Source organism: Corvus hawaiiensis, chromosome 1 (genome assembly GCF_020740725.1).
Source record: "Corvus hawaiiensis isolate bCorHaw1 chromosome 1, bCorHaw1.pri.cur, whole genome shotgun sequence".
NCBI classification, from domain to species: Eukaryota; Metazoa; Chordata; class Aves; order Passeriformes; family Corvidae; genus Corvus; species Corvus hawaiiensis.
The window spans coordinates 94771779-94784936 of NC_063213.1; the positions used below are offsets into that span (position 1 = coordinate 94771779).

Below are 13158 nucleotides of genomic sequence, written 5' to 3' on the forward strand. Positions count from 1 at the left end.
CAAGGGACTTTGCAAATCAGTGTCCTGAATAGGCCAAAGTCCACCCTCCAGAAATCCAGGGTAGAGATTTTGTCGATTTCCCTTCCTTTACATAATACTGAAAATTCCATCATTTCATGGTTGCTGTGCCCAAGACGGCTTCCAGCCACCACATCTCCCACCAGCACTCCTCTGTTTGTAAACAGCAGGTCTTCTGGGGCCCCAGCCTTGGTAGGCTCCCTTCACCTTTGACAGCTTGGAAAGTGTCTACAGGGGGGGAATGATTGCACAGAGGCCAGGCCTGAATGCAGCAGAAAGATTTAATGAGTCACAAAGACAGAAGGAAAATAACCACAAGTGGCGAACAGCAGTGCTGGTAGCCCAGGGGCATCTGAGAGTGTGTCCTCCTTGGTAGTGGAGAAGTTCCTGTACGGTGCCTGTCTACCTGCCCCAGACAGGGAGACGAGGCAGATGGTCCCCACCAGGCTGCCCTTGGTGGGACCTTGCTCCCAAGGGGAGACAAAAGAAAAGGGAAAGGCAAAGCCTTCCAGCTGTCCTGGTACCAACATTGAAAAATGTCCATCCTTTCCCCAGTACCATGTTCTGATTTCCTCAAGGTGTCTCCATGGGGCTTTCCCAGCATCTTCTTCAGGGGAGGGACCTTCTGCCATAGTAGCACCTGGAAATGCCAGACGGGTCACAGCCCCCGGAGGTGATGTGCGCTCTGCCAGAGCTGAGGATGCTGCCAACATCAGCAGAGGTGGAGGATCCCACGGCGGTGGGAAGGAGCTGAGGATGGGACCCGGCAGGGTCACCACCACGGGCGAGGGCTGGATGGCCACGGTGGAGTCCTGGCACTGCCGGACACAGGGCTCATTGCAGCTGTTGGCCAGCGGGGTGGGGCCACAGGGCTGGCAGGGCCAGCACGGGGTGTAGCAGGACACGTCTCAAAGTCAGAGGTGCACCTGGGAGAGGGAGCAGACAGGAAACAGAGCACGAGGGTGAATGAGAGCAACCAAGGCCACTCCTGAGCTGGGAGCTGGAGCCTTCACAAGGAGCCACTTTCTTCCTTGCCCTGCAAAGAGCAGCCTGGGCCATGGGGTGTCTCTCCTAATTTCTTAAGCAGGAGCCCCTGCAACCACATTTCAGCCTCTCCCTAATACACAGTGTCCACCCATATCTTTGCCATGACAGCGGGCTCAGAAGAAAACAACATCAGCTGAGATGTTTGTCAAGTGGATCATTCTGGAAGAGAAAGGGAAGGGGCTTCCGACTCAGCTGGTTGCCAGATTCAGAAGAAGCCTGGGTGCAGTTGAACAAGGATGTAGCAGCCTGCAGGAGATTTGTCCAGGGAAGAGGCACTGAAATGCAGTCCCTGCTTCCTGAGACCTCCTTTCCCAGCTGCTCTAAACATCACGCTCTGCTTCTGCCAATTGCAGGCCCCAACAAAGGTTTCACCCAAGTTTGGATTCTTAGCTTAATTCTGTTTGGAAGGTTGAGAGTGCCTCAGCATGGCTGCGAGTGCTCACACACACACACACACAGACATGTGTCTCCAGGCCAGTGCACAGCTGCTTCTCCCGTGTGCTGCCTCAGGTTGGATTCGTGGCCAGGGAGAAAGACTGAGGGTTCCTGTCCACCTCCAGTATCCATGTGAGTGGATTTCTTTTCAGTGCCCTGAAGGCCAATTCAGGAGTCGCCAGGTGACGGCAAAGGGAGAATGCGAGGGAACAGATCATGGGAGTGAAAGGAACACATGGAGTGTCAATCTTGAGCTCCACGATACCAGCCCGATCCCCTGGCACCCACCCCGGCCCCGCCGCCTCCGAAGTGCAGAGTCCGGACCGCCGCCCCATTCCCACCGCGTTCGCCTCGCCTCCGTTCCGTGCCAGGACTCGGTGAGAGCCCGAGCGGCGCCGGTGCAGGGCTCAGCCCCGGGGCGGAGCTGGCGGCGGCGGAGAGGACAGAAGAGGAGTGGAGGCGGCGGAGAGGAGGCGGCACGGCCGCAGCAGAGAGCCGGGGCTGGCGGGAGCAGCGATGCTCGGGCGGCGGAGCGGCGGGATGCGGCGGGGCCGGGGCGCGGCGCTGGCGGCGCTGGCCGCGGTGCTGCTCGGTGCGCGGGGGTGGCAGTGGAGGTGGCGGTGGCCGGGGCTGGGTCTGGATCTGCCTGGGATCAGCATTGGGCTCGGGATTCGTCTCTGGCACTCCTGCTCCTCCTCTCCCTTTTTGCACCCACTGCCCTCATCTCTTCTCTCCTTAATGAATCCATTCCCTCCGAACTTGCCGCTTTTATTACTCCAGTTCTTGAGCCATTCCTTCATTCGTTCATTCCTTCATCCACCCGCCCATTCATTGCAGTCAATCCCTTTTCCTCATTCCAATCTCCCCTTCTGCAGTCTGACTCTTCTCCTAAATATCCCACATACAATGTCCAAGCAACCACTCTCGCAGAAATTGTCTCTCCATACTTTATTCTCAAAACATATCCCAGTTAGCTCAGATCTGTCCTCCTCTGCTCGATCCCATATCCGCGTGCACGGCATTTGCTGCTGACGGAAAGTGATTCTTCTTTTCTCCCCGGCAGTGGCTGTGGCCAGAGCCCAGGTCCAGCAGCAACCACGGCTGGAGACCACCGAGAACACCGGCATCAACATCAGCTGCTCACATCCCAAAATCCAGAGCAACGAGTATATCTACTGGTACCGTCAGCTCCCGGGCCGAGGACCCGAATTCGTAGCACTCATTGTGAAGGAGTCCAAAGAGCTGCCGGACATTGCGGGCGGTCTGTGGGTGTCGGCAGATCGCCGGAGCAGCGCGCTGTGGCTCCGGCGGCCCCGGCGCGGGGACGCGGCCGTGTATTACTGCGCGCTGGGGGACACGGGCAGAGGAGCCGGGGCTGCGGCCGGGCACGAACCGCCGCGGGCGGGGCCGGGCGGGGCCGGGGCCGCAGCGCCGCCCGCGGCCAGCAGGGGGCGCTGCCGCTCGGCCGCCGGGCCTCAGGCGGCTCCGCAGCTCCTTCCTGCGCAGCGACCCCGCGCACACCGCGCCCGACACAGCCCTGCACGGCCGCCGGACACACGGCTCGCACAGCCTGCCCCCTGCGCTTACACACTCGGCACGCACTGCCCGGCCTCCCCTCCGCCCCTCTGCCTCCTCTGCCTGGCAGGAAACTGCTGCGGGCTGCGGCTCTGCCATGGCCTTTGGCCCTCTGGGCGCGTGCATTGCTCTTCTCAGCCTGCTTTGCAAAGCAGAGCTGCTCCTTCAGGCCAGCATCTGTGGTGGGAGCTGACAAAGCAGCTGCGCTGGCAGGCACACATGGTCTCATAAATGGAGTGCCGTCACCTCAGTAGGTCCCAGCGGGAGAGATGTTTGCAGGGAGTCTTGCTGAGGTGACAGGGAAATCTCCATCTCTGTCCCTGGGGAAATGTCTCTGCCTCGTACTGGAACGTGGATGAGAAGCCACTTTCCCATCTAGATGTGTAAGGAGGGTGTACTTTGAATCCCACCTGGGGCTGGAATTCGCTTCTCTACATTTTCTTCTCATCCTCGGCTTCCCCCAAACACCCTTGGATGAGCATTCAGCATCGTCCTGAAATAGTAGAACATCTCGGAGGGAAAACAAGGAATGTGTTGGATTAGAGGAGCATTTCACATCATCGGAGGGCTCTGTCACACCCACCTTCCACCTGAAACGGATTGGTCCCTTTTCCTTCACGTTTGTCACTTCTCAGGCAGCCTGCAAAGCAGATGCCAGGATTTAGCAATGCTGCAAGCGTTGCAGGGAGACACCTGAAAGACCGAGCTGCACATGAGGTTTCCCTGCAGAGACTTGCTCTAGAGACCCCATTTGCTTTGGGGACAGGAGCCGTTCAGCATGATCAGGAACTGCCTCACTTGAGCAAGTTCAGCAGAGGCCACTGTCAGGGCATGTGCAAGGCCAGGGTGTCTGGTTCTCTAAGGCTCATATCACGTCCATTTCCCTTGCCAAGGGAAGAACAAGGAAAAGGGAAAGTGACAAACAAAGCACACAATGACACCAATGTGGCAGTAGGTGATAAGGGAGAGAAGGAGGGAGCTCATCAGGTTCTAATTGATGGGTCATTAGGAAACTGCTGTGAAGCGGCTCAGGCTGAGCTTTGTCAGTGACAAGAAGTGACAAGAGGAACATGACGAGAATGGAGGGTTTAGGAGGTCTTGTAGGATTAGGGAGCAGTCACCAAGGAATGCTTGTGAGGCTGTGGAGCCTCCAGCCTTGGAGTTCTCCAAAAGCCATCTGGACGTGGCCTGGGCAAACTGCTCTATGTAAGCCCTTCTGAGCAAGGGCTTGGACCAAGTGAGCCCAGAAGAGGTCCCTTGCAAAGTAAACCATGATGTGATTCAATATTGCAAACCACGAGGAGAGGATGAGAGGAATGATCGAGCCTTCAACGGAGAAGTGAAAGTGAGAGATTTGAATCTTCTAGGAGTTACTTGGAGGCTGAAGAGGGAAGGGAGTCAGATGTGCTGAAGAAGCTGTGAAGGCTGACGCTGAGGAGGAGGCAGGTGCAGCCAAGCGAGACAAAGGGTTAGGGATGATGAGGGAGGACACACAAGGCCCAGGAAAGGACAGACTGCAGTGATGTGGCCCTGGTATCTCTTCTCAGCACAAGTGCAGAATCCTCATCTCCCTGTACGTGTCTTATTGTCTTATCTCTGTTCTGAAGCTTAAGAAGGCACAAGCATCAAAGGAGCCTATAACAGGGTAAGCTTGATCCTGCTCTTTCAGCTGGAAAATCTGTGACAGCCTCAGGACCCTCCACTTCTCTAGAAACCCCTTCTAAACCATGGGGAGGTGCAACAGTTGCATGAGAATGTTCCTAATATGACCATTATCATTACCTGTATTATTTATTATTCACGTCATTCTCGAGGGGGTTTTGTGACAAACCCGTTTTAGACGAAACCAAGATGACCAGTATGGGATCACTCTGGAGTTGACTCGGAAAAGGGGGTGGGAGGAAGGCACATGGGCATTTGTACCAGGCACGATGAAGAAGGGCAGGGGAGAAGTGGCAGCGATAGAGGAATCTTCTGTTCCTAGAGGAAATAGCAATGACCCCACAGAGCTGAGGACACCACGGGAAGATGAGAAAGCTCACTGGGGAAGAAGCCCTTGACCTCCCAGATGCCCAGCACTGGGTGTGCAGCAGAGCTGGTGATTCCAGCTGGGGAGGTGAGGACTCCACTGCGAGCTGAGCGGGAACAGCCCCTTCCCATGATTGAGGCCCCAGAGGCACGGAATGGTCAGAATGCCGGTGGCTGAGGGAGGCACGGGGGCAGCTGCTGGAGGAGGGAGACACGCAGAAGGAGCATTTCAGGCACTGGAAGGACAGGTCATTTCTCTGCCCCGCCTCCGCTCCTTCCTTTGCTGCCCCCAGAGAGTGGTTTCCGGCAGCTCTGTTATCTCGGGGCTGGCAGGTGGTTTCTGCCTCTCCCTCACTCAGCAAACACGCAGCTTGGTCTCGGCATGCACCTCGCCTATCTCATCCTCACGGTCTTCCTGGGCCAGCTCCTGGGTAAGTCCTGGCTTTTCCCTAAGGCACCCTTCTTCTTTCTCCCAGGAAACCCTCAACAGCCTTACCAGGATCGTGTGGGGAAATATCAGTGAATAGAGGGAAAGGGCTGCGAAATCTCTGCTTCTGTTTGTGGTTTTGCAAGTGTTTGCTCAAGAAGCTCTTGGATTTGTAAAGGAAAAGGGAAGGGAGAGAAGAGAAACCTCAGAGTCCTTCACTGTCTTTCCTCTTGCCTTCAATCCATCTGCATTTGACCTTTCTCCACCAGGGTTTTGCACCCCATTTGCTCTTCCTGTCTGTAGTCCTTTTGTGTGGAGCTGCTGACATTGATTTTCTTCCAGGCACCACGGGGCAGATCACGGTCACCCAGGAAGATGGACAAGTCATGGTGAAGCAGAGACATCCCTTCCAGACCACCTGCACATACCAGACCAATCGCTTTTATGGCTTGCTCTGGTACCAGTTGCGGAAAGGCCAAGCCCCACAGCTGGTCTCCTATCACGCAGGGCCTGGCGCCAAGCACAGCGGCCGTATCACCACGCACCTGAACACCACCGGGAAATACAGTGTCCTGCAGGTGGAGGAAGTGGAGGTCTCTGACAGTGCCTTGTACCTCTGTGCTGTGCAAGACACCCTGGTGCAGGGAACTTCCTCGGCTGTGCAACAAGCCAGCGGAGGGAGGGAGGGAGGGAGGGGATGTGTCTGTGTGAGGGTGAGCTTGGGGCAAGGGACCCTGAGGTCGCCCCGATGCTCACCAGAAGGGTCCTCCCCACGTCTGTACATTGGTCTGATGGTTTTCACCCCATCCATGCTAGCACTTCCCTCGGGAAAATGTTCTGGACTATTTCCACCCTGTGCAGTCTCTAAGTAAAGAAAAAGTGCCCTTGTGCTCCCCTGGGACCTTGTACTTCCACGCTCCAGCCCTGCTGCTTTGGCCCCACACGTCCTCAGCAGAGCCCAGGGCTGGTTCTGTGTCCCTGCCTCGTGTGCTCTTGGAGCAGCCCCGTTTGCATGGACACACGTGAAGCACAGATTTGTGTGGGGCTCCACACTGCTGTGCACGAAGCCGTGTCTGTGCATGTGTGTCCCTCACCGCGAGGGAATTTCCTGACTGGGCCAGGGATACCGAGCACTGCTCTGGCCCTGAGCAGCACAGAGAGCAGCTTGCCAGGGTCAGAAGGAGCCTGAGCGCAGCTGAGTGGGGACGGCAGCTGCCCGCTACAGATGTCTCAAGGGAAGAGGCACTGAACTGCAGCCCCTGTCTCCTGAGCCCTCCCTCTCCTGCCCCTCCAAAGCCCACGCTCCGCTGATGCTGATTTCAGGCTCCACAAGGACGGTTTCACTCCAGCTCGGAGGATCAGTTGAACTCGGGACAAACAGCACGGGCGGGGCTTCAGCACGGCTGGCAGCCCCCGTGCCCTCCGCCCCAGCCGGGACACAGCCGCTCTCAGCAGCGCTGCAGAGGGCAAAAGGAGGAGCTGTGCCTTGGGGGCACGGCGAGAGGCTCGGCAATCCTGCCGCCCGTGGGCTGCCAGTGGCGGAGCGGATCTGCTTCCGATGCAGTGTCGGTGCTGTGTGGGATGGGACGCAGCTGTCTCTTGTCCCTGGCAATGGCAAACGTCCTTGTGTCGCTCATTGTGGTGGTGCTGTGAGAGGCGGGGTCTGAGCCCGGCCGGGGCGGAGCTGGAGGCGGAGAGGAGAGGAGAGGAGAGGAGAGAAGAGAGGACAGGACAGGACAGGACAGGACAGGACAGGACAGGGATTCTCGGGCGGCGGAGCGGCGGGATGCGGCGGTGTCGGAGCGCGGGGCTGGCAGCGCTGGCCGCGCTGCTGCTCGGTGTGTGTGGATGGTGCTGTCGGGGCGTCCGGGTCGGCGGGCTGTGTGAGACCGTCCCCAGCCCAAAAGTCATCTCTTACCCTCCTGCTCCTTGTCGTTTCTTATTTACCCTCTGTCTCCTCCTCTGCTGTCATACTTTCTTCCCTCTCTGAAGTAATTGCTTCCCACTTTGCCTTTTTTACTTCATGTCTTTATCCATCCATCCAACCATCCATCCGTCCTTCCATGTATACCTCTCAGCCAGTCTGCTTTTGTCATTTCGTTCTGATTTTCCTTCAAAACATCCCTCATACGTTCTCGTCCTCACCCAAACACTCTCCGAGAAATAATCTCTCCATCCTTTATTCTCAAAATATACCCCAGTTAGCTCTGATCTGTCCTCCTCGCCCATCTCCCCCTGAACCACATTTTCTGTTTAAGAAAAGTGATTCTTCTTTTCTCCTTGGCAGTGGCTGTGGCCAGAGCCCAGGTCCAGCAGGAGCCACGGCTGGAGACCACCGAGAACACCGGCATCAACATCAGCTGCTCACATCCCAAAATCCAGACCGGAGAGTCTATCTACTGGTACCGTCATCTCCCGGGCCGAGGACCCGAATTCCTAGCACTCATTGTGAAAGAGTCCAAAGAGCTGCCGGACATTGCGGGCGGTCTGTGGGTGTCGGCAGATCGCCGGAGCAGCGCGCTGTGGCTCCGGCGGCCCCGGCGCGGGGACGCGGCCGTGTATTACTGCGCGCTGGGGGACACGGGCAGAGGAGCCGGGGCTGCGGCCGGGCACGAACCGCCGCGGGCGGGGCCGGGCGGGGCCGGGCGGGGCCGGGGCCGCAGCGCCGCCCGCGGCCAGCAGGGGGCGCTGCCGCTCGGCCGCCGGGGCCGCCTCGCCCCGCTCGTGCCGGGCTGCCGGGGCGCTTCCGACACCGACACCGGCACCGGCACCGACACCGACAGAGACACCGACACCGGCACCGACACCGACAGAGACACCGATACCGGCACTGACACCGACAGAGACACCGACAGAGACACCGGCACCGGCACCGACACCGACAGAGACAGAGACACCGACACCGGCACTGACACCGACAGAGACACCGACACCGGCACCGGCATTGTCACCGACAGAGACAGAGACACCGACACCGGCACTGACACCGACAGAGACACCGACACCGGCACCGGCATTGTCACCGACAGTGACACCGGCACCGGCATTGACACCGACAGAGACACCGACACCGGCATTGACACCGACAGAGACACGGGTACCGGCATTGACATCGATAGAGACACCGACACCAGCACCGGCACCAACACCGGCAGCTCCAACTTGGAGTCACCGTCCTTGCTCAGCCCCTCTTCTCAGCACTGGCTTAATGAGCTCTTCCCCCAGCTCCCTAGTGTGTATCCCATCCAATCCCAAAGACTTGTGAGCGTCTAAGTGGCTTAGCAGATCTTTATCTTCCTCCTTCTTGATTACAGACGTCCCATTCTGCTCGCCTTCCCTGTCTCCCAGCTCAGGAGGCCAGTTGTCCTGAGGATAATCAATCCTACTCTTAAAGAGTGAGGCAAAGAAGGTGGTAAGCACCTCAGGTGTGTTTCCTCATCTTTGGTGAATATATTCCCCACGGCATCCAGTGAAGAAATGTGATTTTCCTCGACCCTCCTTAATGTGTTTGTAAAAACACTTTTTATTACCTTTAACAGAATTGGCCAGATTAAGTTCTAATTGAGCTTTCACTTGTCTACTTTTCTTTCTGCGTGACCTAATAACATCCTTCAACTGTTCCTGAGCTGCCTGCCCTTTTCCCAAAGGTGATACACTTTCTTTTTATTCACTGAGTTCCTCGGAAAGCTCCTGCTCAGCCACGCAGGTCTTCTTCTCCACCAGCTCATCTTTCGGCACATAGCGCCGCGCTGCTCCTGTGCCTTCAAGATTTCTGTTTTAAAATATAACCAGTCTTCCGGGGCCCCTTTGTTTTAAAGGGCTGCTTCCCAAGGGACTTTGCAAATCAGTGTCCTGAATAGGCCAAAGTCCACCCTCCAGAAATCCAGGGTAGAGATTTTGTCGATTTCCCTTCCTTTACATAATACTGAAAATTCCATCATTTCATGGTTGCTGTGCCCAAGACGGCTTCCACATCTCCCACCAGCACTCCTCTGTTTGTAAACAGCAGGTCTTCTGGGGCCCCAGCCTTGGTAGGCTCCCTTCACCTTTGACAGCTTGGAAAGTGTCTACAGGGGGGGAATGATTGCACAGAGGCCAGGCCTGAATGCAGCAGAAAGATTTAATGAGTCACAAAGACAGAAGGAAAATAACCACAAGTGGCGAACAGCAGTGCTGGTAGCCCAGGGGCATCTGAGAGTGTGTCCTCCTTGGTAGTGGAGAAGTTCCTGTACGGTGCCTGTCTACCTGCCCCAGACAGGGAGACGAGGCAGATGGTCCCCACCAGGCTGCCCTTGGTGGGACCTTGCTCCCAAGGGGAGACAAAAGAAAAGGGAAAGGCAAAGCCTTCCAGCTGTCCTGGTACCAACATTGAAAAATGTCCATCCTTTCCCCAGTACCATGTTCTGATTTCCTCAAGGTGTCTCCATGGGGCTTTCCCAGCATCTTCTTCAGGGGAGGGACCTTCTGCCATAGTAGCACCTGGAAATGCCAGACGGGTCACAGCCCCCGGAGGTGATGGGCGCTCTGCCAGTGCTGAGGATGCTGCCAACATCAGCAGAGGTGGAGGATCCCACGGCGGTGGGAAGGAGCTGAGGATGGGACCCGGCAGGCTCATAACCACAGGCGAGGGCTGGATGGCCACGGTGGAGTCCTGGCACTGCCGGACACAGGGCTCATTGCAGCTGTTTGCCGGTGGCGTGGGGCCACAGGGCTGGCAGGGCCAGCACGGGGTGTAGCAGGACACGTCTCAAAGTCAGAGGTGCACCTGGGAGAGGGAGCAGACAGGAAACAGAGCACGAGGGTGAATGAGAGCAACCAAGGCCACTCCTGAGCTGGGAGCTGGAGCCTTCACAAGGAGCCACTTTCTTCCTTGCCCTGCAAAGAGCAGCCTGGGCCATGGGGTGTCTCTCCTAATTTCTTAAGCAGGAGCCCCTGCAACCACATTTCAGCCTCTCCCTAATACACAGTGTCCACCCATATCTTTGCCATGACAGCGGGCTCAGAAGAAAACAACATCAGCTGAGATGTTTGTCAAGTGGATCATTCTGGAAGAGAAAGAGAAAGGGAAGGGGCTTCCGACTCAGCTGGTTGCCAGATTCAGAAGAAGCCTGGGTGCAGTTGAACAAGGATGTAGCAGCCTGCAGGAGATTTGGCCAGGGAAGAGGCACTGAAATGCAGTCCCTGCTTCCTGAGACCTCCTTTCCCAGCTGCTCTAAACATCACGCTCTGCTTCTGCCAATTGCAGGCCCCAACAAAGGTTTCACCCAAGTTTGGATTCTTAGCTTAATTCTGTTTGGAAGGTTGAGAGTGCCTCAGCATGGCTGCGAGTGCTCACACACACGTCTCTCCAGGCCAGTGCACAGCTGCGTCTCCCGTGTGCTGCCTCAGGCTGGATTCGTGGCCAGGGAGAAAGACTGAGGGTTCCTGTCCACCTCCAGTATCCATGTGAGTGGATTTCTTTTCAGTGCCCTGAAGGCCAATTCAGGAGTCGCCAGGTGACGGCAAAGGGAGAATGCGAGGGAACAGATCATGGGAGTGAAAGGAACACATGGAGTGTCAATCTTGAGCTCCACGATACCAGCCCGATCCCCTGGCACCCACCCCGGCCCCGCCGCCTCCGAAGTACAGAGTCCGGACCGCCGCCCCATTCCCACCGCGTTCGCCTCGCCTCCGTTCCGTGCCAGGACTCGGTGAGAGCCCGAGCGGCGCCGGTGCAGGGCTCAGCCCCGGGGCGGAGCTGGCGGCGGCGGAGAGGACAGAAGAGGAGTGGAGGCGGCGGAGAGGAGGCGGCATGGCCGCAGCAGAGAGCCGGGGCTGGCGGGAGCAGCGATGCTCGGGCGGCGGAGCGGCGGGATGCGGCGGGGCCGGGGCGCGGCGCTGGCGGCGCTGGCCGCGGTGCTGCTCGGTGCGCGGGGGTGGCAGTGGAGGTGGCGGTGGCCGGGGCTGGGTCTGGATCTGCCTGGGATCAGCATTGGGCTCGGGATTCGTCTCTGGCACTCCTGCTCCTCCTCTCCCTTTTTGCACCCACTGCCCTCATCTCTTCTCTCCTTAATGAATCCATTCCCTCCGAACTTGCCGCTTTTATTACTCCAGTTCTTGAGCCATTCCTTCATTCGTTCATTCCTTCATCCACCCGCCCATTCATTGCAGTCAATCCCTTTTCGTCATTCCAATCTCCCCTTCTGCAGTCTGACTCTTCTCCTAAATATCCCACATACAATGTCCATACAATCACTCTCGCTTAAATTGTCTCTCCATACTTTATTCTCAAAACATATCCCACTTAGCTCAGATCTGTCCTCCTCTGCTCGATCCCCTATCCGTGTGCACGGCATTTGCTGCTGATGGAAAGTGATTCTTCTTTTCTCCCCGGCAGTGGCTGTGGCCAGAGCCCAGGTCCAGCAGGAGCCACGGCTGGAGACCACCGAGAACACCGGCATCAACATCAGCTGCTCACATCCCAAAATCCAGACCGGAGAGTCTATCTACTGGTACCGTCAGCTCCCGGGCCGAGGACCCGAATTCCTAGCACTCATTGTGAAAGAGTCCAAAGAGCTGCCGGACATTGCGGGCGGTCTGTGGGTGTCGGCAGATCGCCGGAGCAGCGCGCTGTGGCTCCGGCGGCCCCGGCGCGGGGACGCGGCCGTGTATTACTGCGCGCTGGGGGACACGGGCAGAGGAGCCGGGGCTGCGGCCGGGCACGAACCGCCGCGGGCGGGGCCGGGCGGGGCCGGGGCCGCAGCGCCGCCCGCGGCCAGCAGGGGGCGCTGCCGCTCGGCCGCCGGGCCTCAGGCGGCTCCGCAGCTCCTTCCTGCGCAGCGACCCCGCGCACACCGCGCCCGACACAGCCCTGCACGGCCGCCGGACACACGGCTCGCACAGCCTGCCCCCTGCGCTTACACACTCGGCACGCACTGCCCGGCCTCCCCTCCGCCCCTCTGCCTCCTCTGCCTGGCAGGAAACTGCTGCGGGCTGCGGCTCTGCCATGGCCTTTGGCCCTCTGGGCGCGTGCATTGCTCTTCTCAGCCTGCTTTGCAAAGCAGAGCTGCTCCTTCAGGCCAGCATCTGTGGTGGGAGCTGACAAAGCAGCTGCGCTGGCAGGCACACATGGTCTCATAAATGGAGTGCCGTCACCTCAGTAGGTCCCAGCGGGAGAGATGTTTGCAGGGAGTCTTGCTGAGGTGACAGGGAAATCTCCATCTCTGTCCCTGGGGAAATGTCTCTGCCTCGTACTGGAACGTGGATGAGAAGCCACTTTCCCATCTAGATGTGTAAGGAGGGTGTACTTTGAATCCCACCTGAGGCTGGAATTCGCTTCTCTACATTTTCTTCTCATCCTCGGCTTCCCTCAAACACCCTTGGATGAGCATTCAGCATCGTCCTGAAATAGTAGAACATCTCGGAGGGAAAACAAGGAATGTGTTGGATTAGAGGAGCATTTCACATCATCGGAGGGCTCTGTCACACCCACCTTCCACCTGAAACGGATTGGTCCCTTTTCCTTCACGTTTGTCACTTCTCAGGCAGCCTGCAAAGCAGATGCCAGGATTTAGCAATGCTGCAAGCGTTGCAGGGAGACACCTGAAAGACCGAGCTGCACATGAGGTTTCCCTGCAGAGACTTGCTCT

General features: G+C 57.8%; 2 protein-coding genes and 1 pseudogene across 2 annotated transcripts; all 3 read left to right on the forward strand.

The window, feature by feature from the left end:
- The first annotated feature begins 1949 nt into the window (after positions 1 to 1949).
- LOC125334704 lies at positions 1950 to 3268 on the forward strand (annotated as a pseudogene).
- Positions 3269 to 5014: 1746 nt separating this feature from the next.
- LOC125334712 lies at positions 5015 to 10266 on the forward strand. Its single transcript, XM_048321832.1, is given in 4 exon segments — positions 5015 to 5534; positions 7818 to 8104; positions 8106 to 8160; positions 9971 to 10266. Coding segments are annotated over 4 exon segments (687 nt in total). The 5' UTR covers positions 5015 to 5485.
- A 1117-nt stretch (positions 10267 to 11383) lies between these two features.
- Positions 11384 to 13115, forward strand: LOC125331480. The gene is made up of 2 exons (XM_048315526.1): positions 11384 to 11435; positions 11907 to 13115. Exons 1-2 carry the CDS (start codon positions 11384 to 11386, stop codon positions 12647 to 12649), a joined length of 795 nt encoding a protein of 264 aa, XP_048171483.1. The 3' UTR covers positions 12650 to 13115.
- Positions 13116 to 13158: the final 43 nt, after the last annotated feature.

What these genes read in the sequence shown, in the direction of transcription:
- LOC125331480 (XM_048315526.1), top strand. Translation starts at nt 11,384, where the DNA reads ATGCGGCGGGGCCGGGGCGCGGCGCTGGCGGCGCTGGCCGCGGTGCTG. An exon ending in GCTGGCCGCGGTGCTGCTCG is followed by an intron (nt 11,436 to 11,906) that starts GTGCGCGGGGGT and finishes TCTCCCCGGCAG; the next exon opens with TGGCTGTGGCCAGAGCCCAG.